Genomic DNA, 23,297 nt, shown 5'->3' with positions numbered 1-23,297 from the left:
GTTCTGGAGCAAAAAGCCAGTTCTCACAGCCTGCTGAGCGTCCTAGGCAGACAGACTGGGCTTCAGTGGGTCTGGGCTCACCTCCCAGAAGGTACTGGGCCTGGACTGGTGCTGCTATCACGAGACGAGCTGACTCACCTGGTAACCCTGTCTCTAGCTTTGTAAGGAGCTGCCACACCAGCTTCCAGAATGACCGCTCCGGTCCACGTCCCGACCAGCAGCAACACAGCTCCCAGCCTGGGCATTGAGAAACTCCAGCTTCAGCCACACTCTCGTGGAAGTTCCTCCCTGCATCTCCGCTATGGCAGCAATGGCAGTTGTCTTTTCATATGGATGTTGTCGATATTAGAAGTGATTGAAAATGGTAAAAAGGCATCATCTCTGCAGATGTCCTCAGAGCACGGTATGACGGCGCTGTGGACCTAGATTCACAGCATCGCGAACTGCGGCACCTCGTCGAGCTGTGTAATTGTATCTTCGTGAAAATGAAAGGAATCTAAACACTCCACATGCTTGTATTGGAATTTTAGAACCACAGATGCCATTCTCCTGTATTTCCTACTTTTTTTGGCAATGGGATGACGTTGCTTTTGTAATGACAGAAGTGTGTGTCATATCTGTAAATGTTTACGTAGTAGTGAGTGCTGGGGAGACCCACAGGCCCCAGCCCACACGTCCCAGGTCCTGGTCACAGGCAGGGACAGGATGGGATGGCTCTACTCACAGCCTCTCTGTCAGGGCTTGGCCTCCCAAGCCTTCATTTCCTCTCTTGCCCATGAGTCTGAGGGCAGAGGATGGCTGGGGTGCCCGCTGCCTGTCCTAGCGAGGCCCGGGACCACTGCAGGCTTGAGCACATGGTCCACAGTGACTGCCCACTCTAGTTCTCAGCCCATTAGACCTCTGCAGCCTCAACCTTTCCAGGTCAGCCCCTCTCCGTCCTTCGCTGTCAGCCACAGTCGTGTGACCAGAGCTCTCTGTCCCCAGCTTTGCCAGTGCCGAGTACCAGGAGGCCCTCAGCAGGATCACCTCGGTCGTCCAGCAGCACCAGGAGGCCTTGGACCCTGGGCAGCCCCAGCTCAACGTGTGCAACTGGGCAGTCATGGTAAGTGGCTGGTGTGTGGGCGGCCGTCTCTTTGCTGGGGCTGCAGCCACCCACCCGCGGCCCCGGGATGAACCGTGGCCAGCACAGGGTGGAGGCAGGCGTGCTTCCCTGCCTCCATCAGTGGTAAGGCTCTCATGCCTCAGAGGCTTCCCCGCCTCCGTCAGTGGTAAGGCCCTTGTGCCTCCATCACACGCGGCGGGCGTCCAGGATTCAGGAGGCAGGAGCCAAGCGACTCAGGGACCAGAACAGTGCTGCGCCATGGCAGCCGCAGGTCCAGAGCTGGCCACCCGGGCCTCTGCCTGGCTGAGCTGAGACTGGGGAGCTCCAAGGCCCCTCTCCTGCTCCCCACAAGTGGTCACTGAGGGACAGCAGGGCGCGTGAGAGGGGCTGGGGTCCCCTGGTCCTCGACTCCCACACGGGCAGCTTCTCCTTGCGGGGGCCCTGTGATGACATCCAAACTCCCAGGCTCTGAAGGCACCAAGGCAGGAACGGTACTGCCCGGTGGGTCCCGGGTGAGCTGGTGCTGCACTGTTTAGTGGCGGCGGCCCCAGGGCCCACCTGTGAGGTTCCCATTGTGCCTCCTTCATGCTGGGCCAGCCCCAGGGACCTTCATGTCAGACCTGATCCCACTCATAGGCACCCAGAGCAGCACCTCCATGTGGCCTGAAGACCAGGCCTTGTTCACCTCCAGTGGAGAAACGGCCTAATCATGCCAGCATCGGCCAGAAACAAGCACAGACGTGCCTCCAAAGTTTCACTGAAGTCTGTATTCAAGCCACAAAGGATGCGTCTCCTTGTCCAGCCCTGGGGGCCGCGGCAGTCAGGGCCTCTCAGGGGCAGCTTTTCTGTCCCCTGCTTGGGGGTCCCATAGGGTGGCGTGTGGACGGCCCAGCTATCCCGCGTGTGCAGTGGCCGCAAAGGCCTGTTTCCCGCACAGCTGATGTGGGTCCCAGCAGGGCAGGCCTTCACAGCTCCTTCAGATGGGCCACGTGCGGCCCTTGCTCCAGTCGGCAAAAACGGGCCACACACACGTCTGCAGTGTCGCTCCTGGGTTCCCAGAGCCCACTGAGCACAGTGGAGATGGCCGAGCCCAGCCTCGAGGCCCCTGGGCCGTCGCTCACCTGTTTACACGGGCTGGGCGTGGCTGCCCACAGTCCCCGGATCCACCGAGTGAAACCGCAGGATTCGGGAAGAGGGTCCCTCGGCAGCTGCAGACTTCAGCCTGGGCTCCTGCTGTGCAGGTGAAAAGGCCCAGCTGAAGCCTCTTTCCAGGGCCAGAGCCGGCTGCAGCGTGGGAGCTGCTGGGTGCCTGCCGTGCCGTGGGAAGGAAGGTGGTGGCTCTGAACAGCCAGGGAGCTACAGCGTGGGCCGGCGGGTGTAACAGGAGAGCACCGGACATCAGGAGCACCGCCCAGCAGTGAGGACCGTGGAGGGCAGATGGCCTTGTCCCTGCCCAGGGACAGTCCACCCTGCAGGGGTTATTTAGGACTGGGCAGGGCAGGGCCACCATCGTTAGTTGGGGGGCAGGGCGGGGGGTGCCTGGCAAGTTTCATAGGAAGATATTCAGGGCCCTTCCTTCAAAGGGACCTGGGCAGCTGGCGTCCCCACCTCTAGACTCAGTGGTGGAACAGGGAGGTCCCTGTCTCAGGACCCCTGAGTCTCGGGCCCCAGGAGCCCAGGGCCGCCAGCCGTGGAGGAGCCCTGGCCTTCTGCCCTCCACACCCAATCCCCGTCCGTGCTGCTGGGTCCTTCTCTACGACCCAGGCTGTAGGGGCTCCGTGGGCGCAGGCCACACTAGCCATGGAGACGGCGGGCACAGGGCAGGGGAGGTGGGCGCACACGGCCTGGCTGCCGCTGCCATCTCCTGGGCACTGGGGGAACTGCCCCCACCGCCACACCTGTGCCCTCTGCAGGGGGAAAAGTGGTGCCAACTCAGACCTGGCGAGCTGAGCCACTGGGGGAGATGCACAGACCCGCGTGTGAAGCCTGGGGACCACTCGCCCTCCTCACCCCTTCCCTGCCCTATGTCCCCGCCAACTCCAGGCCAGCCCCAGGCGAAGGGCTCAGTGGCGTCTCTGGCACAGAGGAGAGGGAGTCTGGCCACCTGGACCCCTGCTCCTGGGACAGCTGAGTGGCCTTTGAGAAATGCAGATCCCCCATCCAGACTCACACACACCCTGCGGCTGCCTCTGCTGCCCCTGGAGTTTGGGAGCAGCTTCCTCACCCAAACCCACCACTGCTCTGGTGGCCAAGGGGGCAGGGACACTCATGTGGCCTCCCTGCTGCCGCCCAGGGCTGGAGGGTGTCCTTAGTCCCCTGAGCAGCACCCAGAATCCAAAGTCTGTCCCGGGAAAGTGCCCTCAGGGCCATGCGGCATCTGACGTGGCACAGAGGTGGCCTGGACGGGGACACAGAACCAAACTGCACTCATTTCAGCCAAGAAGGCTCCTCTTAGCGGCGTCAGTCTCCCTTTCTGTTGCCAGGAAAAGTGCCCTCCCACCAAGCAAGGCTTCCACTAAGCAAGGCTGCGCTGTGAGGTCCACACACACCCAGGCAATGGAGGGGTGTGGGCTCCACTCAGCACCTCACTGAACTGAGCCCAGCAGCGCAGTAGGGACCGGCTTCTCCCTGGGAAAGGCTTCTTCAGAGGCTGAAGCTGCAGGAGAGGGTGATGAGTTGAGAGGCTCAGGGTGGGCCCTCCTGGGAGGACCGCCTGCCCTTTCTAACACTGCTGGCCACATATAGGCCCTCAGCCATTTGGCAGCTGCATCCCCCATACCCAGGACCTCCCCGCCAAGTTCTCATTCCTCCAGTGGCAGCCTTCAGAGCTGAGAGGCCGAGTCGAGAGGGCGCCATCTCCCGAGTTCCCATGATTCCTGGGGAGGCATCCATGTAGCTGCCCACCTGGACCGAGGTGGTCTCCACACTGAGGCCAATTGGATGGGAGTCTGGGGTTGACCTGGGCAGGGGACACATCAAAACTGCTCGAGGCCAAGCGCGGTGGCTCACGCCTATAATCCCAGCACTTTGGGAGGCCAAGGCAGGCGGATCACCTGAGGCCAGAAGTTTGAGACCAGCCTGGCCAACTTGGGGAACCCTTGTCTCTACTAAAAATACAAAAATGGTTGGGCATGGTGGCTCACACCTGTAATCCCAGCACCTTGGGAGGCCAAGGCAGGTGGATCACGAGGTCAGGAGTTCAAGACCAGCCTGTCAAGATGGTGAAACCCCGTCTCTACTAAAAATACAAAAATTAGCCAGGCGTGGTGGCGCATGCCTGTAATCCCAGCAGCTACTCAGGAGGCTGAGACACGAGAATCTCTTGAACCCGGAAGGCAGAGGTTGCAGTGAGCCAAGATCGCGCCACTGAACTGCAGCCTGGGTGACAGAGCCAGACTGTCTCAGAACAGCAGCAACAAAATGCTCGGTGCTGCTGGGTCCACAAGAGCTTCGAATAACCGCATGTTATTTTTCTCAATTTTCATTTCCCAGAACTGGGCACCTCCGGGCTGTGAAAAGTTGGGGAAGTGTCTGACACCTCCAGAATCCATTCCCAAGAAGTGCCTCTGGTCCCACTAGCGCCTGCGCGGACCCAGGCCAGGCCTGGAATCTCCGGTTGGCCCTGTAAGTGCCTGGAGGGAGGACGGCTCTGGCCTCGGTCCTCCCCCAACTCTGCCCAAGCCAGACGGACAGCACCTGCAGACGCAGGGGGACTGCACAACTCCACCTGCCCAGGACCTGACCCTGGAGTGTGCTTGACCCTCCTCCTCGCCCACAGCGCCTCAGATGTCAGGACCCTCCTCTTCACCCACAGCACCTCAGACCTCAGGACCCTGCCGTCTCACGCCTTTGTGAACCCCAAATATCTGAGACAGATCTCAGTTTATTTTGCCAAGGTTAAGGATGCGCCCGTGACAGCCTCAGGAGGTCCTGACAACAGGTGCCTGAGGTGGCTGGGGATACAGTTTGCCTTTATACATCTTAGGGAGACATAAAATCAGTATGTGTATGACGTACATTGGTTCAGTCAGCCTTCTACTGAATACACGATTGAGTCTGGCCCAGTGAATCCGCATTTTTATGTAAACAATAAGGGAAGGGAGCAATCAGATAAGCGTTTGTCTCAGGGGAGCCCCAGAGGGATGACTTCCAGTTCCGTCTGTCCTTTGTCCACAAGGAGTTTCTTCGGGCGCTAATTATGAGGGAGGCCTGTAGCTTCTTATCATTGTAGCTATGTTATTTAGAAATAAAACGGGAGGCAGGTTTGCCTAATTCTCAGCTTGACTTTTGTCTTGGCTTAGTGATTTTGGAGTGCAGAGATTTATTTTCCTTTCACATCTTCCCAGCAGCTGCCAAGGATCAGGCGCCCAGCTCCCGCTGCCTCCCGGCCGGCCTCCTCCAGAGCCCAGCGCCGCATTCCTTGCTGAAGGGCAGGACTCGGGGCTCCTTGCTGTTCCCACGCCAGCCCAACAGCCCGGGGTTGAAGGAGGCGACAGGGCCAATTCTGTGTTGAACCCTCCCCAGGCCCCTCCTCCAGTACCCCCCACCCCACGCCTTCCCAGGTCCCCCTCGGGCCATCTGGGAAACAGAATCAGGAACAAGGGCGGGGAAGGCGGAGGCCTCCTGGGCTGGATGTGGACGGCTAAAGTGTAGCTCACACACTTGGACCGGTGGGGCTGGCTCCTGTGGCGGCTTCCCCGGGGACGTGAGGATGTCAGGGTCCTCCATTTCCACCTTCCCTAGGGGTCTGGAGCCCAGGCCCCAGGCCTTGCCAGCCCTGACCACGGCACACTGCGAGGCAGCCGCCCCTGCCACGCCCCTCGGCATCAGAGGATGGGTCCCCCACCCGCCCTGGAACCGGGGCCCCAGCAGCCGCATGCAGCCTCCGGCTTCCCCCTCCGAAGGCTCCTGGGGGCTGCCTTCCACTGAGTGGGTTTTCCCTTCTGCAGTAACTGCCAGGCCAAAGCTGAACTGTAAAAGTTGCGAAATGATGGGCCGGGCGCGGTGGCTCACGCCTGTAATCCCAGCACTCTGGGAGGCCGAAGCGGGCAGATCACGAGGTCAGGAGATCGAGACCATCCTGGCTAACAGTGAAACCCCGTCTCTACTAAAAATACAAAAAATTAGCGGGGCGTGGTGGCGGCGCCTGTAGTCCTAGCTACTGGGGAGGCTGAGGCCGGAGAATGGCCGGAACCCAGGAGGCGGAGCTTGCAGTGAGCCGAGATGGCGCCACTGTGCTCCAGCCTGGGCGACAGAGCGAGGAGACTCCTCAAAAAAAAAAAAAGTTGCGAAATGAAGAAAAGTCTTGGAATTTTTCTGCCTTGTGCCAGAGCACAAGGCATTTTAGCTCCGGGGATTTTCTTGAAAGGAAATTGTGTTTGGGGGGAGTTGTGCCTCACACAACTCCCTGGGTACCAGTCCTCGGGCGGCCAGGGGGTTCACAACTCCCCACCCCAAGGCTAAGGGGTCACCTGGTCTCTGCAGGCGGACAGAAGGGCCTCTGCCCTCGCGGATGCGCGCCCTGGCCTGGCCACACCTTCCGGCCTCCCTCCCCCGGGTCCGGGCGGGGAAGAGCCGCCTCAATGGCAGGGCCCATCCGCGAGAGGCCAGCGCCCCCGGCCGGTCCAGCCCAGGCCCGCCGCCTCCGCCCTGGGCTGATCCCTCCGGGCCCTGCACCGCTCTCCTGCTACTTGGACTGCTTCCTCACGCCCTCCTCCCCCCCGCGCGCAGCGTGGGGATCTCGGCCAATAAAGGAGAAAGGGCACGACCTGTACGCGCGCCAGGTGCGTGGGCGAGACCAGCTCACGCCCCTCCTCCAGCCGCGAAGGCCCCGGCCCACAGCTGCCTGGCTGCAGTCAGAGGCGCAGCCCGAGGCAAGGAAGGGCGCCTTGGCTCGCACCTTTGTCTGGTTCGAACGTTCTGCTCAGTGGTGCGTGGAATGCGAGCGCGTCTTAAAATCGATGGCGCCTAGGAGTCCATGAAATACGGTACATGCTTCCGGCGAGGGGCGCCCCTTCCCGCGGAAGCCCCGCCCCTCACCCACGCTCCGCCCTCCGGGGAATGCCCCGCCCCTCGTGGCAGGCCCGCCAGTCCCCGCGCAGGCGCGCTCGGGCTGCCACTAGCTCCTCGCACGCGGCCATGGCGGACTCCGAGCTGCAGCTGGTTGAGCAGCGGATCCGCAGCTTCCCCGACTTCCCCACCCCAGGCGTGGTATTCAGGTGCACGCACAGGCCGCCCTCGTGGCGCCCCGACCTGCGGGCCTACGGATGGGAGCGCGTTGCCCGCGACCTCGGGGTGGGCGGGGCGGGAACCGTCGTCCTTCGCCCCCGGGGCCCTGCCCTCCTTCGGCCCCGGCGTCACCAGGCCTGTCTTTGCGTCCAGGGACATCTCGCCCGTCCTGAAGGACCCCGCCTCCTTCCGCGCCGCCATCGGCCTCCTGGCGCGACACCTGAAGGCGACCCACGGGGGCCGCATCGACTACATCGCAGGCGAGTACCCAGTGGCCGCGTCTAGGGCGCTTAGGCCTCCACGCGCGCCGAGGGCAGCACGTGGGCTCTGCGCGTCTGCTTGGGGGAGGGCTTTTGGGGTCCTTCAGGGGGCGCCGGGACGGGCGCCGTGCTTGGGGTCGCCCGGGAAGGGTTGTGAGGTTGAGCTCCCGAGGCCGCTGCGCTGTGCAGGCGCCCTGCCCGCAGGTTCCGGGTCCCCAGCCCAGGACAGGCGTGACCGAGTCGCCGGGTCAGTTGGTCTCCCTGGAGTGCCCAAGCTGAATCCACAGGGCCCAGCTGCCTTGCTTCTTGTTCCTTCTGCGAGCTGGTATTGAGCGCCTGCCACGAGCCAGGCCTTTCCTGGTGAAGATCACGCCCACCCAGGAAAGGGAGGCCTGGAGGCCTCCGGGAGAGCCCAAGAGGTGGCCCAGGGAGAACAGAGTGTTCCTGGCGGTCTTGCCTCTCCGAGGGTGTGACAGCCCACTCTCTGGACACTGCCCTGAGGAAAGTGCCAGCTCTTGCTGGAGCCACAACACTGCCAGAGCCCCCTTCTCACCTCCTGCAGGAAGCCCTCCCTGACCTCCTGCCAGGCCGGGGCAGGGTTTCCCTGACCGTCCCCCAACCATCACAGCTCAGGCCACCTCGAGAGACTCCCTTTTTAGACAGAAGCCCTGGGGCACAGCTGCCTTCGAGAGTAAGTTGATGCCTGGCAGGTTTCTACCAGCCCAGTTACAGATGGGCTGCTCAGCTCAGAGAGAGGGGCGGTGACTCCTTTAGGAACACACAGCTAAGAAACGATCCCTTAAAAGACAGACCCAGGTCTGCACTCTGACCTGGAAGCAGCTCCTGGTAGGTGATGGGTAACAATCCTTAAATGGTGCACGTCGCTGGCCTTTCAGCTGGGAGCCAACCAGGTACCCCTTGCCACCGGCCAACCCTGGCCCCTGGGGACTCCCATGCTGCCGAGTCACTCCTGTCACTCACCCTGACAGGCATAGACTCCCGAGGCTTCCTCTTTGGCCCCTCCCTGGCCCAGGAGCTTGGACTGGGCTGTGTGCTCATCCGAAAGCGGGGGAAGCTGCCAGGCCCCACTGTGTGGGCCTCCTATTCCCTGGAGTACGGGAAGGTAAGAGGGCTGGGGTGGCCAGCGGAAGGGCAGGGCCAGGCCACTGTGGCCATTCTCCCCCAGTTCTAAGAGGCCTTCCCAGGCATGTCAAGTGGAGCTGCTGTGGTTACAGTGGCCTTGGGAGCTCAGAGAGGTTGAGACATAGGTTGGGCTCACACAGCCAGGTAACAGCAAAGTGGGGTTGGAGTCAGGGCCTAGGGTGGCAGCTGCCAAGCTCTGCAACAAAGCTGTTTTCTGCGGGAGTCTGAGGACCACACACCACTTCCCACTCCAGGCTGAGCTGGAGATCCAGAAAGACGCCCTGGAGCCAGGACAGAGGGTGGTCGTGGTGGATGATCTGCTGGCCACTGGTGGTAAGGGTCTCCCCGCAGCCAACTGCTGTGGCTCCAAGGGCCTGGTGGGAGTGGGACAGGACCTCGCTGCGTGACATGGGATGCAGCTTATTGTTGTCCAGAGGGTGCCTGGTGGCCAGGCCAACACCTTCCTCTCCCTGTACCTTCCCCTCCCCAACCCAGGGGCTAGGCTGGAGCGCCTGCTCTCTGCAGCCCAGGCCAACTGGGGACCTCACCCTCCCATCCACAGGAACCATGAACGCCGCCTGTGAGCTGCTGGGGCACCTGCAGGCTGAGGTCCTGGAGTGCATGAGCCTGGTGGAGCTGACCTCGCTTAAGGGCAGGGAGAAGCTGGCACCTGTACCCTTCTTCTCTCTCCTGCAGTATGAGTGACTGCAGGGCCTCCCAGCCAACATCTCCAGCTGGATCCCAGGGAAATATCAGCCTTGGGCAACTGCAGTGATGTCTGCAGTCACCAGGGGTACCGGCTGCCCACAGGGAACACATTCCTTTGCTGGGGTTCGGCGCCTCTCCTGGGGCTAGAAGTGCCAAAGCCTGGGGCAAAGCTGTGTTTCAGCCGCCCTGGACCCAATTACACACAGAGGGAGAACGCAGTAAACAGCTTTGCCACAAGAGCCGTCTCCTGTCCTCCTGTTCCCCACAGCAGGGAGCCCCAGGACACCACCAGACTTCAGCTGTACTGTGGGCACATGCTGCTTGGCGTGGTGCCCAGCAGAACCTGGCCTGCCTGGTTCTCACCTCAGGAGCTGGAACCCTCCAGGCACTGCAGGAAGAGGCCATGTGGGCCCATCTTCTAGGGGAGCAAGCGAGGGCTCGGGTAACTAAGTCTGTCAATGCAGGTCCCACCCTGAGGCGGCTGATGCTATTGAAAGGGCTCTTCTGCAGATCTAGTGGCTGTAAGCATGATTTTATTAGAGTTCAGGAGGTCGGAAGTACTGAACTCAAGGTGTGGGCAAAGGCCAGTCCCTTCTGGAGGCTCCAGGGATGTCCTACTTGACCTGCCTAGCTTCTCCAGGTTGCCTGTGTCGGGCAGGGCCGCGTCCTCAAAGCTGGCTGGCTCTGGCTCTCTCATGAAAGCCCCTGTGATGACATGGGGCACAGCTAGATGATTCAGGATCAGCTCTCCAGTCTTGAAAAATTTTTTTTTTTTTTTGAGACGGAGTCTCGCTGTCACCCAGGCTGGAGTGCAGTGGTGCGATCTTGGCTCACTGCAAGCTCTGCCTCCTGGGTTCATGCCATTCTCCTGCCTCAGCCTCCCTAGTAGGGATACCTGCCACCACACCCAGCTGATTTTTTTTATTTTTAGTAGAGACGGGGTTTCACCATGTTAGCCAGGATGGTCTCAATCTCCTGACCTCGTGATCCACCTGCCTTGGCCTCCCAAAGCGCTGGGACTACAGGCGTGAGCCACCATGCCTGCCCCAGTCTTGAAATTCTTAATGACAAAAGTCACCCTTTGCTGTGGGAGGTTCCAGGATTAGAGGGGATGGCCTCCTGCCACCCACACTACCCAACCCCATATTGCCACAGAGCCCCCTTCACCCTCAGCCACACTCCCGATGGCCCCTCAGGGGGTGCTGGCATCTGGCTTCCCTTCCCTAACAGCAGCAAGGACAGAGGTGCCGACAGAAACCGGTTTAATGTGAATCCACCAGGTGAGCCCCATGAAGGGGCCCACCACCTGCAGTCAGAGACCCTTGGGCTGTGCAGCCTGCAGCCCACATCTGCCTCTGGCCCTCAGGGGCACTGGGGAAAGGAAGACCAAAGTGCATCATGTTCATAAAGGAAAATGCTGGTGGGCCCCGATTAGTGAGCCTGAAGCCCACGTCTGTCCACAGTGGCCCCCAGGCTCACAGCCCCTCCTCAGCACGTGCCTGGTGGGCCAGGCGTGCAGTGATGTTGGCCAGGTCCGCGGCCTTGTCCAGCTTGACGTAGGTGTCGGTGCGGATGCGGTGGAGGCTGAGCCAGTCTGGCAGCAGCTCGGAGAGGAGCAGCAGGTGCTTCTCCATCTCCCCTGTGGGAGGAGAGGAAGACACTGAGGCTGGTGCTGGGCCCCAGCCCCGCACGGGCAGCACTTGAAACCAGCTTGACCACCCAACCTCCCTGCCTGCCTGGTCGCCCTCAGAGCCCCATCACCAGGCCTTAGCGCAGAGGTGGTTCTGATCAGAGGCCCAGGTCTGGGTGGTATGAACAGTGACCGGAGAGAGCCAGGCCTACAGTTGAGGCCCTGTGAGAAGGCACCGAGCATGAAGGCCGCCAGCCCATGAAAGCCCTGAGTCAGGGGGTGCCCTGTAGCGTCGGAACCCCCATGTGCTCAGGCCCTCGTGACCAGAGGCCTGGGAGGCAGTGGAGGGTGCGTGTGGGGCCCCTTCTGACCAAGGACTGCAGGTGGTCAGGGAAACAGGCCAGAGCTGTGAGGGGGAAGCTGCCTCCGGAGGCTGCAGGTGTGGAGGGGCGGGGCAGAGGCTCAGAGGTGGCTCCAAGGAGGGCAGAGCACCCAGGACACACCAGTGCAAGAGGCCAGTGCCCACTGCACATCCGAGCACACAGCAGTGCAAGAGGCCAGCGTCCACTGCACATCTGAACGGAACAGATCAGTGACATACACCCCTGGTCAGAAACCTGGGGAGGCAGCTGCAGCACCAGGCAATTCCACTGTGCACGCCCCCTCACCCCACCCTGCACATACCGGGGCTCATGACAGTGCGACAGCTGCCCACCATCCTGGCACAGGCCACCTCCATGCTGAGTGCAGGCTTGCGTTCAGACACAAAGACGCTCCGCAGCACGCGGGCCAGCTCAGGCAGCCGTTCTAAACGCTGCAGCCGCTGCTCCTGCTCCGGGCACCGTGTCATCTGTGCCAGCTGCTTCTGTGCCTCCTTGGCTCGGATCTGCAGCAGGTACCGGGACCTGGTTAGTGGGCAGCAGGTCACCAGGCCCCCACCCGCCATCACTGGGGATGACTCACCCGCTCCAGCAGATCCTGGGACACTCCCTTCAGAGCGCTGGGAGAGGCTGCAGGCGGGGTGGCAGGTGGGGTAGCTGGCAGTGCTGGCCTGGGAGACCCGGGGCTGCTGGGCACAGCAGAGCGCAGAGCCAGCTGACTCAAGGCCTTCTCCATCTGCGGGAGGGACAGGTTGGAGCGGAGAGGTTACAAGATGCAACGTGCTTCTGGCTCTCTGCCCAGGAGTCCCCGGTATCTCTCAAGGCACAAGTTCACTCAGCACACTGGGTGGTCTGTGCTGGTCAATGCAGTGTCCCAGTGTGCAGCATCGCCTGCCCAGGCCAACTCTCCACATGGGGCTAGTGGCAGAACCAGGCTTAGAGGCTGCAGCTGGGGACAGAGGGCAAATGCCGCCAACTCTCTGGATCCCCCAGCCAAGGAGGAAGCCAGATGAGGCGTCAAGCTCATCGCCAAGGCTCCACCTCTTACGCCTGGGATCAAGCTGGCCCACCCACCCGGGAGAAATGTGCTGCCCAAGCCTCGCAGTCTCACCCTGGGTGAAATCAGGTTGCGGGCCCGGGCCAGCACCTCCTGAGCAGTGGTGAGTTTCTCCATGGCGGGTGGCTGGGGCAGTGCAGCCGGCTCAATGTCGGGCACTTCATCCACATTGAAGCGCGGGTGCCAGCGGGTCAGCTGGTCCTCCGGCACCACCATCGGGGGGCTCAGGGAGGCCAGGAAGGCCTGGAGAGAAGGAGTAGACGGGTGACCCTGGGCACATCTGAGACAAGGGCAGACTGTGTGTGAGGTGGGCCTATGCTTACGTCCCAGCCGGGCCACCTCGGGCAAGTCACTTAGCCTCTGCCCAGCGCTCAGCTTGGAGGGAGAGCACAAGGCCTCCCATGGTCCGCACTTGCTGAACGCCCTGGGGACCTCCTCGGTGCCTGCGGCTGCACCCTGAGCACACCAGCCCTCAGCTCAGGGTGAACCCCGCCCACTTCCATCCTGGGAGAAGCTGTGGGTGGCAGGGATGCTCGGAGCACAGGGTTAGGTGCTGAGGCAGTGCTGGCGCCACCATCTTCACACAGCAGGGCCGGGGGCCGCTCACCTTGTGGTGCTCCTTGACGTGCTCCACCAGCTTCTGGCTGAAGATCTGCCGTCGCTGCAGGAGGCGCGAGGCCGTGAGCTGGGGGGCTGCTCCGTCAGCCTCTGTGGGACGAGTCCAGGCCTAAGTCCCCACCAGGCCACCCAGCCACCCACCCATGACCAGTCCTGGGCCAGGTGCCCAGCGCCTCACACCCACCCTGGAAAGTGTGCAGGTCACAGATGGGGAAACCGAGGTCCCACACCCAGCACTCACCCTGCTCCAACAGTGGCTCAATGGTGAGCTGGTAATCTGACTTCTTGACACCATCCTTGAAGGTGGGGACGCTACGCTCCTGGCGGAAGCGGTAGGAGGCCGGGTACACGGTTTTGATCTGGCCAACATTGCGCTCCTCGAAACGCCTATGGGAGGAGGGGGCCGGCTCAGGAGGCAGACCCGGGCCCACCCCCAACTCCAGGACAGCCGCAGCCCACCCGCGACCACTCACCTACGTATCATGTCCTGGACGCCCCGCTGGACCTTGGCAAAGGTGGGCGTCTCGGAGCGGTTGTGGAGCATGCCCACGATGGTGTCCATGCTGCGGAACATCTCCGCCAGCACCTGGTACTTGTAGGGCAGCATGAGCCCCGGCAGGCCAGGCTGGGCCAGGGCATGGAAGCGCTGGTAGGCGGGCGCCTTCTCGCCCCTGTCAGGGAGGGAGGAGCCTCATGAGAAGCAGTAGGCCCCTACTCCTCCAACGCCACAGCAGGCCCCTCGGCCAGGGAGACCCTCCGCTGGGGCCTGCCACGCCACACACGATGGCTTGCGCAGCCTTTGCACACCCACCAACACTGGCACCGTTAGGGGTAGCACTGGTGACGGGAAAGCCTGGCTCCACACCCCAGCTCTGCCGTGTCCACGCGGCTCCCCCGGGGAAGCTCTGCCCTCTCCCCAGCCCAGTTTTGTCGGCTCTCAGGGGCAGAGGCAGATAACACACCAATGCGTCAGGAGCATTTGAAACCCGCCAGAGTCCCCGAGGCAGGAGCTGCCCCCCACAGGAGGGACTGAGGGCACAGGGCCAGCAGTGCCCGGGACCTTTTTCTCAGGGGTCTGGCTCCACGCCCTGGTGACCTCACCACCACCCTCCCTGGAAGGGGCAGACCTGGGCCTCTGACAGGCTCGCCCGGCCACGCCTCCCACCAGCCCGGCCTTTGCCGGGGCCTCGTGGCCGCCCACCCAGCACTCACCATGGCTCCTCAGGGGGGCCCTCGGCCTCTGGGGTGCAGGACTCCTCAGCATCCTGGGCACTGGCCTTCAGCGCCCGGACTCTTGCCCCCAGCTCCCGGGCCCGTTGCAGGCATGACGCAAGCTCAGAGATGGTGTCCTTCAGGGGGATCAGAGGACATGGTGCCGTCAGGCAGGCAGGCCGGCACCACTCAGCCCTCCCGCATCTGCCCCAGGCCCCGCCCCTCACCTGGTCCTGCGGGGATGTCGGGTGGGGCGGCTGACCTGCTGCGGGGGTGGATTTCTTTATCTTCTGGCCCAGAGAAGGGCAGGCTGGGATGTCTGGGGTCTTGGGGGAGTCAGGGGCCTCGGGGGTACTGGGGCTGGAAACCTGGTGGGAGGGACCCCAAGGGTGAACTCATGACAAGACGTGGTGTTCCTGGCTCTGCAGAGGACCCCGAAGGATCAGAAGCCGCTCTGAGTTAACTGGGATGGGCATGGCTGGGGGGCTTAGGGCTTCCCGTAGATAGTGGTCTGTGCTAAAACTGGCCGGGGACACAGCCTTGCTCTCGTCTTCCGGGGCCGTTTCCAGGTCGGACCCCTACCCTGGCCTCGCAGAGAAGCTGGACTTCCAGCCCCATCATCAGATCCCGGTGCAAGCCCCCCAGTGCCTCCTGCTCATCTCAGGAGCCAGCCAAGTCCCCAGTGGTGGCAGGGCAACCCAGGATCCCCCGACCTGTCCCAGAGTTCCTTGCGCCCCGCCCTGCCTCCACGTCCCGTCCCCCCCGCCTCAGTTTCCCCGAGCCCTGCCCCCCGGGCCTCAGTCTCCCCGCCCCCAGCTCCCCGGCCTCAGTCTCCCCGAGCCCCGCCCCCCGGGCCTGTTTCCCCGCCCCCAACCCCCCGGCCTCAGTCTCTCCGGGCCTCAGTTTCCCCGCCCCCAACCCCCGGCCTCAGTTTCCCCACGCCCCTCACCTCGTCCGCCGACAGCCGCAGCCTCCTGCGGGCCAGTGGGCTGGCCTGGTCGCGTCCGGGGTCGGCGGGCGGGCGGGCGCGCTTGCGGCTGCCGCTGGTGGCGGAGTCCGGGGCGCGGAGTGCGGGCCTGGCGGGGCTGGGGGTGCGACAGGCCGGCTTGGGCGGCGCGATGCGGGGCCCGGGGCGGCGGCGCGCGAAGAAGTCGGTGACGCGGCGCTGCTCCATGGCGGCGGAGTGCGCGGCGAAAGCAAGGAAAGAAGAAGGAAAGGAGGAAGAGGCGGGCGCGGTTCCCGCCAAATTTCCCGCGGAAGCCCTGGCCCCGCCCCCGGCGCGGACCGAACCATCGGGGGAGAGCACGGGGGGCGGGGGGAAGGGACGGGGCGCGCATGCGCGCTGGTGGCGCGGGACACCGGCTTGGCCGCGCGCATGCGCCGACGTGCGGGGGTGAACGCGACGGGGGGCGCCGTCGTTCGTGGGACTTTAACGCGGTCTCCGGATCCCGCGTGTGGCTTGCACTTTTCAGGGCGTGTCAGTGGGGCCGCTGGCTTCAGGGTCAGAGTGAGCGCAGTCCAGGCAAACAGCAGCGCGCGCCTGACAAAACCCCGGCGCTGCCCGGGGGAGCCGAGGACGGCGCGGCCTGGGGGGCTGCAGGCTTGGGCTGGTAAAGGCGCTGCCCCGGCGGGCCGCACGCTCCTTATTTCTTTTTTTAAACTTATTTATATCGAGGCGGAGTTTACGTTGCCGGGTGGTCTCGAACTCCCCGGGTCAGTGATCCGCCCTCCTGGAACTGCCGCCCGGCACAGCGCTGCGATCACAGGCGTGGCCTCCGCGCCCCGCCTTGCTCACTTTTTAAAAGGGTGGATTTGATATGGGAATTATTTCTCAATCAAGCTATTACATGGAAACGAAGAAAAGGGGCCGGGCGCGGTGGTTCACGCCTGTAATCCCAGCACTTAGAAAGGCCAAGGCGGGCGGATCACCTGAGGTCAGGAGTTCGAGACCAGCCTGACCAACATGGTAAAACCTCCTCTCTACTAAAAATACAAAAATTAGCCAGGCGTGGTGGCGGGCGCCTGTAATTCCAACTACTCGGGGGGCCGAGGCAGGAGAATCGCTTGAACCCGGGAGGCGAAGGTTGCAGTGAGCCGAAGTGGCGCCACTGCACTTCAGCCTGAGCGAAAGTGCGAGACTCTGTCTCAAAAAAAAAAAAAAAAAAAAGGAAAGAAAAGAAACTGCCTTTAGCATGGCTGAGATTTTAAAGTTTTAGTTCTTAAAACCTGTACCGCTTCTATCTGGGAAACGGCCTACAGCGCGGGTTATCTGGAGAGCCCGAGCCGCAGCCACTCCTTCTAGAGACGCCAATAAGCAGGCGCAGCGCCGCGGAAGTACCCCGCAAAGCAATGCGGGCCGCCGGGGCCTGGAGGCCTGGGAGGGAAGGGGAGGCGGGTGGAGGCGGCCAGGGCTGAGAGTTTTCCCATTTTCCAAGTTTTCTGTAAAAAGCATGAATTGTGCCTATTTTTTTTTTAAGTTAAAGGAATAGAAACCGGTTTGATGATGCAACTGGTGCTTGCAAAATACCTCAGAAGTGGCCTGCACGGTGGCTCACGCCTGTAATCCCAGCACTTTGGGAAGTTGAGGCGGGCAGATCACTTGAGGTCAGGAGTTCAAGACCAGCCTGGCCAACATGGCAAAACCCCGTCTCTACAATAAATACAAAAATTAGCCGGACGTGGTGGCAGGCATTTGTAATCTCTGCTACTCAAGATCCCGCCACTACACTCCAGCAGCCTGGGCAACACGGCGAGACTCCATCTCCAAAACAAAACACCTCAAAAGTGAGGAGGTTCATAAGGAGGGGGGATGGGGGGGCGTGGCATTCGTTTTCCATCTATATTTAGGGGATCAGCACCTAGACCTGTGTTTTGCAAGCAGCTGGTAGCAAATTTTTAGTGGGTCAAGAAATAAATATGGAAGACTGAGACCCACATTTTTTAAAGCTACGTTTTGTTAAGAAGTTTTGTTTTGGTACATGTGCTCTGGGCCACCATGCAAAATATAATTTTTTTTTTTTTTTTTTTTTGATCACCTAGGCTGGAGTGCAGTGGCTCACCGCAGCCTCCACTCCTGGGCTTAAGGGATCCCCCTGCCTTGGCCTCCCAAGTAGCTGGGGCTACAGGCGTGAGCCACCACGCGTGGCTAAATCTTTGTTTTTTGTTTTTGTTTTTTTGTCGAGACGGCATCTCACCATGTTGCCCAGGCTGGTCTTGAACTCCTGGACTGAAGCGATCCTCCTGCCTCGGCCTCCCAAGTAGCTGGGTCTACAGGCGTGAGCCACCACACCTGGCCACACCACACATTAAACAAATATAATGTATTTCTTCAGTCAAAACTGGTGGCAGGTTGGGGCAGGAACTGACTTGGAAGGAGCACGAGGGAATTTTCTAGGATGATAGAAATGGTCTATATCATGACAGGTTTGGGTCACATAACTGTATGAATTTATCAAAATCTGAGGGTAGCTTAAGATTTGTGTATCTTATGGTATGTAAATTTATCTAAAAGCCAAATTATCAGCAAACATTGAACTCTAGTCAGTGACATACATGCAGAAGTGGTTGGGAATAACAGGGAGTGTCTGACGCTTTAAAATGCATCAAATAAGATGGACAGGGCGGGCGCAGTGGCTCACGCCTGTAATCCCAGCACTTTGGGAGGCCGAGGCGGGTGGATCATCTGAGATCAGGAATTTGAGACCAGCCTGGCCAACATGGTAAAACCCCATCTCTACTAAAAATACAAAAATCAGCTGGTTGTGGTGGCGGGCATCTGTAATCCCAGCTAGTCGGGAGGCTGAGGCATGAGAATCGCTTGAATCCAGGAGGTGGAGGTTATAGTGAACTGAGATTGTGCCACTGCACTGCAGCCTGCACGACAGAGTGAGACTCCATCTCAACAATAACAACAAAAAGAACAGTGTAGAACATTAAGATAGAGTCTGAGGGGTAAATGAGATTCAACTTCTCTGGATGTTTGAAATTTTTGAAAATAGAATGTCTCGAAAAGGCGTATTTCGCATTGTGGGTTTTGGACAAAAGAGTTTGAAGGCCCCTGGGACCAGACAACCTCCAGCAGGGCAGTTAGCTCATAAGGCACCTTTATGAAAAATGGCTTGACAAGTGGAGCCATAGGGATCTCAGCTCCCGCTGCCCCCTTGGCCAGGAACCCTTGTGCAGGCCTTAGCTTGCACAGCTCTGCGTGGCGACCCTTACTTGTGAGTCTCTTCAGCTGAAATATTCCGTTCTATTCTAATCAAGATGGGGATCCTGGCTTTTCTCAAAGGGAGCAGAAAGTGATCTGGGAGTCACAGTGGAACACAAACCAAATAGAAGTCGGCTACGTATGAAAGAGGGAAAACATGTATAATGTTAGAGCTATAATGGGAGCATAAATTATAGACACATCCTCTCCTTAGGACCAACTGCAGTAAGGGGACCTTGTACATCCTTGGCAGCATAACCATCATCAGGTAGGAGGGAGCTGTCACCTCCCCTGGTGACATGGTGGTTCCCCACTCTGTCTCACATTGAGAATAAAGAAACAGCTGGTCTCAGAGAGGCAGTGTTAGCTGCACGTAACCACAAGCAACTGCTCCACATCTGGCTGCTGGTGCAACCATTTGGCCCGGTCCCTGCCTTCCATAGATAAGTTGATGGACAGGATGCTGCCAGAGGCCTCTCCAAGGTCTTCAAAATGCCAAGCCGACTCCAGCATTTCTTCTCTCCTGCCACCTGCCCACCCACCAGCCGGAACCACAGGGTACTGCGCTGGACTCCTGGAGCCATGCCAGGGGCCAAGGTTAGGCCCATGGTCATGAGATACTCCCAGAGACCACCTCAGGATGGGGGCTTCCTTCCTGACTTCAGCACAGCAGCACCTGTCACCACTCACCCCAAGAGGTGGCTCCCGAGCCTCGTGGGAGGGAAGGGGCCTTGGCAGTTGCTGTCATCATGGCCAGCCCTGGGACTCCAGCCCGGGGCAGAAGCAGGCTCTGGAATGAGCTAGACCCGGAAGTATAGTGCACAGGGGCTGGTAAGAGTGCAGGCATGAATGTAGCTTAGGTCTGGCCCTGTGTGGGGCAAGGGGCCAGGCTTCAGAAGTGTCAGGAGCTGGGAGGCTGAGAGTGGGGCCGGTGTTCACGACTCACAGGTTGGAAGAGGGTACCCAGTGCCTTGGGGGCCATGTCCGGCCTGAGTGCAATGGCCCGTGTCAATTATGGTGGCTCAGGATCCAGCCATGGCAACTGCTCAGTATTTTCAATGTCACCCCTGGAGAGTAGGCCATTCGGGATGACTTGTGCCTTGGAGGGGTCCTTGGAAAACTGCCTTGTTCACCTGCAGCGATGAGTTCATTCAGCCGCACATTTGTGCTGTGTAGCCCCGCCTCCCAGTCACAATTGATTGGGCTAGAGGTGCACAGCTGAGCCAATCAGATCCTGTCCTGGGACTGGAGCCTCAAGGAGGAATAACCTATTGGCTGCCTCTCATTGTGGTGTGAAGACAGAGCCAGCCAGACACAGCCGCCAGCCCAGATGGCGTTAAAGAGTTTCCAACGTGGTCTCTTGGGAGGCCTGCCAGCCCTCCAGGCTGCCCTAGATTTTAATGAAGTAGCCTATTCCTTCCCATATATTTGCCTCTTTTGCCTGAAGTGCCTGTGAGTGGGTTTCTAGCTCTTCTAACCCACGATGCTGTAATTAAAGCATGGTCACAAGGGTTTATCCATATGAGGCTGCATTAGTAATATAGAGTCTAGTGTAAGGGAGGTGAAGGCCCTTTTCTGCTCTGTTCCATCCAGGCTCCACCAGACAGGACATGTTGGCTTATGGGTATGGGATGCTAAGAGGATTTAGCGTGCTCAAGTGCCTTCAGGAGAGAGAGACATCATGGCCAAGCTCCAGAACCCCTGTCTGTGGACATTTACCCTGGAGAAACCTGGAGACCAGGGTCTGTGCCTCCATCCATTTGATCAGCTGGTATTCACAAGTGCCTGCCAGGAGCCTGGCCGCCCTGGGGTTCAAGCGATTCTCCCACCTCAGCCTCCCGAGTAGCTGGGCTTACAGGCGCCTGCCACCACACCCAGCTAATTTTTGTATTTTTAGTAGAGATGGGGTTTCGCCATGTTGGCCAGGCTCGTCTCAAACTCCTGACCTTAGGTGATCCACCTGCCTCGGCCTCCCAAAGTGCTGGGATTACAGGTGTGAGTCACCATGCCCAGCCAAAATTTATTAATGAGATATTTCACACTATTTTTCTCATCACCATCATAATTATCACTACCATCTTCCTCATCATCACCAGTATCACCATCACCACCTTCAACAGCATCATCACCAGGACCACCATTACCACCCTTACCATCACCATCATCACCACCATCACCATCACCATCATCATTACCACCACCATTATCATTACCACCATCATCACCACCTTCACCATCATCGCCATCATCACCATCATCATCATCACCACCATCATCATCATCATCACCATCATCATCACCACCATCATCATCATCACCACCATCATCATCACCATCATCATTACCACCACCATTATCATTACCACCATCATCACCACCTTCACCATCATCGCCACCATCATCATCATCACCATCATCATCATCACCACCATCACCATCACCATCATCATCACCACTATCATCATCATCACCACCATCATCATCACCACCATCATCATCATCACCACCATCATCACCATCACCATCATCATCACCATCATCACCATCACCATCATCATCACCATCATCACCATCACCATCATCATTACCACCACCATTATCATTACCACCATCATCACCACCTTCACCATCATCGCCATCATCACCATCATCATCATCACCACCATCATCATCATCATCACCATCATCATCACCACCATCATCATCATCACCACCATCATCATCACCATCATTACCACCACCATTATCATTACCACCATCATCACCACCTTCACCATCATCGCCACCACCATCACCATCACCATCATCATCACCACTATCATCATCATCACCACCATCATCATCACCACCATCATCATCATCACCACCATCATCATCATCACCACCATCATCACCATCACCATCATCATTACCACCACCATTATCATTACCACCATCATCACCACCTTCACCATCATCACCATCATCATCATCACCACCATCATCATCATCACCACCATCATCACCATCACCATCATCATCACCATCATCACCATCACCATCATCATCACCATCATCACCATCACCATCATCATTACCACCACCATTATCATTACCACCATCATCACCACCTTCACCATCATCGCCATCATCACCATCATCATCATCATCACCAGCATCATCATCATTATCATCACCATCATCACCACCATCACCATCACCATCATCATCACCTTCACCACCATCACCATCATCATCACCACCATCATCATCACCATTATCATCACCACCATCACCATCACCATCATCACCACAATCGTGCCATCCCACTATTATCACCACCATCACCATCAGCACCATCATCAATGACATAATCTCTAAGTATAATCACCAATTCTAAACACCAATCTTTGAAATCTAGTGTGTATTTTACACTTACAGCACATCTCAGTTTTGAGGAAGCTACATTTTCATGGAATTATATGATCCTTTTTTTTTCTTTTCCAGACAGAGTTTTGCTCTTGTCACCTAGGCTGGAGTGCAATGGCGCGGTCTCAGCTCACTGCAACCTCTGCCTCCCGGGTTCAAGTGATTCTCCTGCCTCAGCCTCCTGAGTAGCTGGGATTACGGGCGCCCACCAACACGCCCGGCTAATTTTTGTATTTTTAGTAGAGACAGGTTTTCACCATGTCGTCCAGGCTGGTCATGAACTCTTGACCTCAGGTGATCCGCCCACTTTGGCCTCCCACAGTGCTGGGATTCCAGGCGTGAGCCACCACGCCCGGCCTATTTGATCTTTGATGTAGATTTCATAAAATTCACATCTTGAAAAGTGGATTCATACTCCCAACTTGTTCTAAGTAGGCTAAAATGTTTTGCAATAATCAAATAGTGTTTAAAAGTAATTAAAGATCGCTTCTCGTCCTTTTGGCTAAGATCAAGTGTGTGTAAAAGTAATTAAAGTAGAATTAGGCCGGGTACAGTGGCTCATGTCTGTAATTCCAGCACTTTGGGAGGCCGAGATGGGCGGATCACCTGAGGTCAGGAGTTCAAGACCATCCTGGCCAACATGGTGAAACCCCGTCTCTACTAAAAATACAAAAATTAGCCGGGCCTGGTGGCGTGTGCCTGTAATCCCAGCTACTCGGGAGGCTGAGGCAGGAGAATCACTTGAACCCGGGAGGCAGAGCTTGCAGTGAGCCGAGATCACACCACTGCACTCCAGCCTGGGCGATAGAGCAAGCCTCCGTCTCAAAAAAAAAAAAAAAAAAAAAAGTTATTAACGGCTGGGTATGGTGGCTCATGCCTGTAATCTCAGCACTTTGGGAAGTCAAGGTGGAGGATCACTTGATCACTTGAGTCCAGGAGTAAAAACTGCAATGAGCTATGATGGTGCCACTGTGCTCCAGCCTAGGACAGAGACACAGCGAGACCCTGTCTCAAAAGAAAAAAAGGCGCTTTAGGGAGAATGCTGGAACTGTACAAATAACAAAAAATAACGCGTGGGTGGTGCCCTCAGCTTACCCTCTAGAGCTGTAGTGCTTACCCCAGGAGGAAGGTCCAGCTGCTTCCCAGCATGTGCAAAGCAAATGCGCACCCAGGGGTTCCTTCCCCTCCACCCACAGGTGGGGATGGGCATCTGCCCTGCCTCCAACAGGCACCCCTAGGTGGTCTACATTTGAGAGGCTTCATAGATGTTCCTTGATTTCACAACTTTGAAGGCCCTACTACAAACCAGGGGGAGCCAATGTCCCCAAAAGTCCAGGGTGAATA

General features: G+C 58.8%; 3 protein-coding genes across 9 annotated transcripts in view; 2 read left to right on the top strand and 1 right to left on the bottom strand.

Annotated features, from left to right (window-relative positions):
- The window catches only part of GALNS (galactosamine (N-acetyl)-6-sulfatase), a 44,959-nt gene extending 39,573 nt beyond the window's left edge, over positions 1-5,386 (top strand). For 3 of the 7 annotated variants that reach the window (XM_054452789.2, XM_063654192.1, XM_063654193.1), the window contains 2 exons: positions 985-1,102; positions 4,595-5,386. In XM_054452789.2, coding sequence (XP_054308764.2) covers positions 985-1,102; positions 4,595-4,681 — 205 coding nt within the window. In that variant the 3' untranslated portion in view covers positions 4,682-5,386. Of the gene's footprint in view, positions 1-157; positions 1,103-2,374; positions 2,520-4,594 lie in introns of those variants that run through there. The other 4 variants (XM_063654195.1, XM_063654194.1, XM_063654197.1 and 1 more) reach the window with 3 other exon arrangements.
- Positions 5,387-6,425: 1,039 nt separating this feature from the next.
- APRT (adenine phosphoribosyltransferase) lies at positions 6,426-9,678 on the top strand. Its single transcript, XM_054452792.2, has 5 exons — positions 6,426-7,320; positions 7,484-7,590; positions 8,580-8,713; positions 8,988-9,066; positions 9,296-9,678. The coding sequence occupies exons 1-5, from the start codon at positions 7,094-7,096 to the stop codon at positions 9,436-9,438; spliced, it is 690 nt and encodes a 229-aa protein (XP_054308767.2). The 5' UTR covers positions 6,426-7,093; the 3' UTR covers positions 9,439-9,678.
- Positions 9,679-10,686: 1,008 nt separating this feature from the next.
- CDT1 (chromatin licensing and DNA replication factor 1) lies at positions 10,687-15,636 on the bottom strand. The gene is made up of 10 exons (XM_054452786.2): positions 15,288-15,636; positions 14,566-14,706; positions 14,339-14,475; positions 13,600-13,797; positions 13,368-13,513; positions 13,116-13,216; positions 12,563-12,751; positions 12,035-12,187; positions 11,756-11,957; positions 10,687-11,080 (listed from the first exon to the last, which is right to left on the bottom strand). Exons 1-10 carry the CDS (start codon positions 15,510-15,512, stop codon positions 10,917-10,919), a joined length of 1,656 nt encoding a protein of 551 aa, XP_054308761.1. The 5' UTR covers positions 15,513-15,636; the 3' UTR covers positions 10,687-10,916.
- Between the last annotated feature and the right edge of the window lie 7,661 nt (positions 15,637-23,297).

The sequence above is a fragment of the Pongo pygmaeus genome, chromosome 18 (genome assembly GCF_028885625.2).
Source record: "Pongo pygmaeus isolate AG05252 chromosome 18, NHGRI_mPonPyg2-v2.0_pri, whole genome shotgun sequence".
Lineage (NCBI taxonomy): Eukaryota > Metazoa > Chordata > Mammalia > Primates > Hominidae > Pongo > Pongo pygmaeus.
This window is presented reverse-complemented; position numbering and strand designations above follow the sequence as displayed.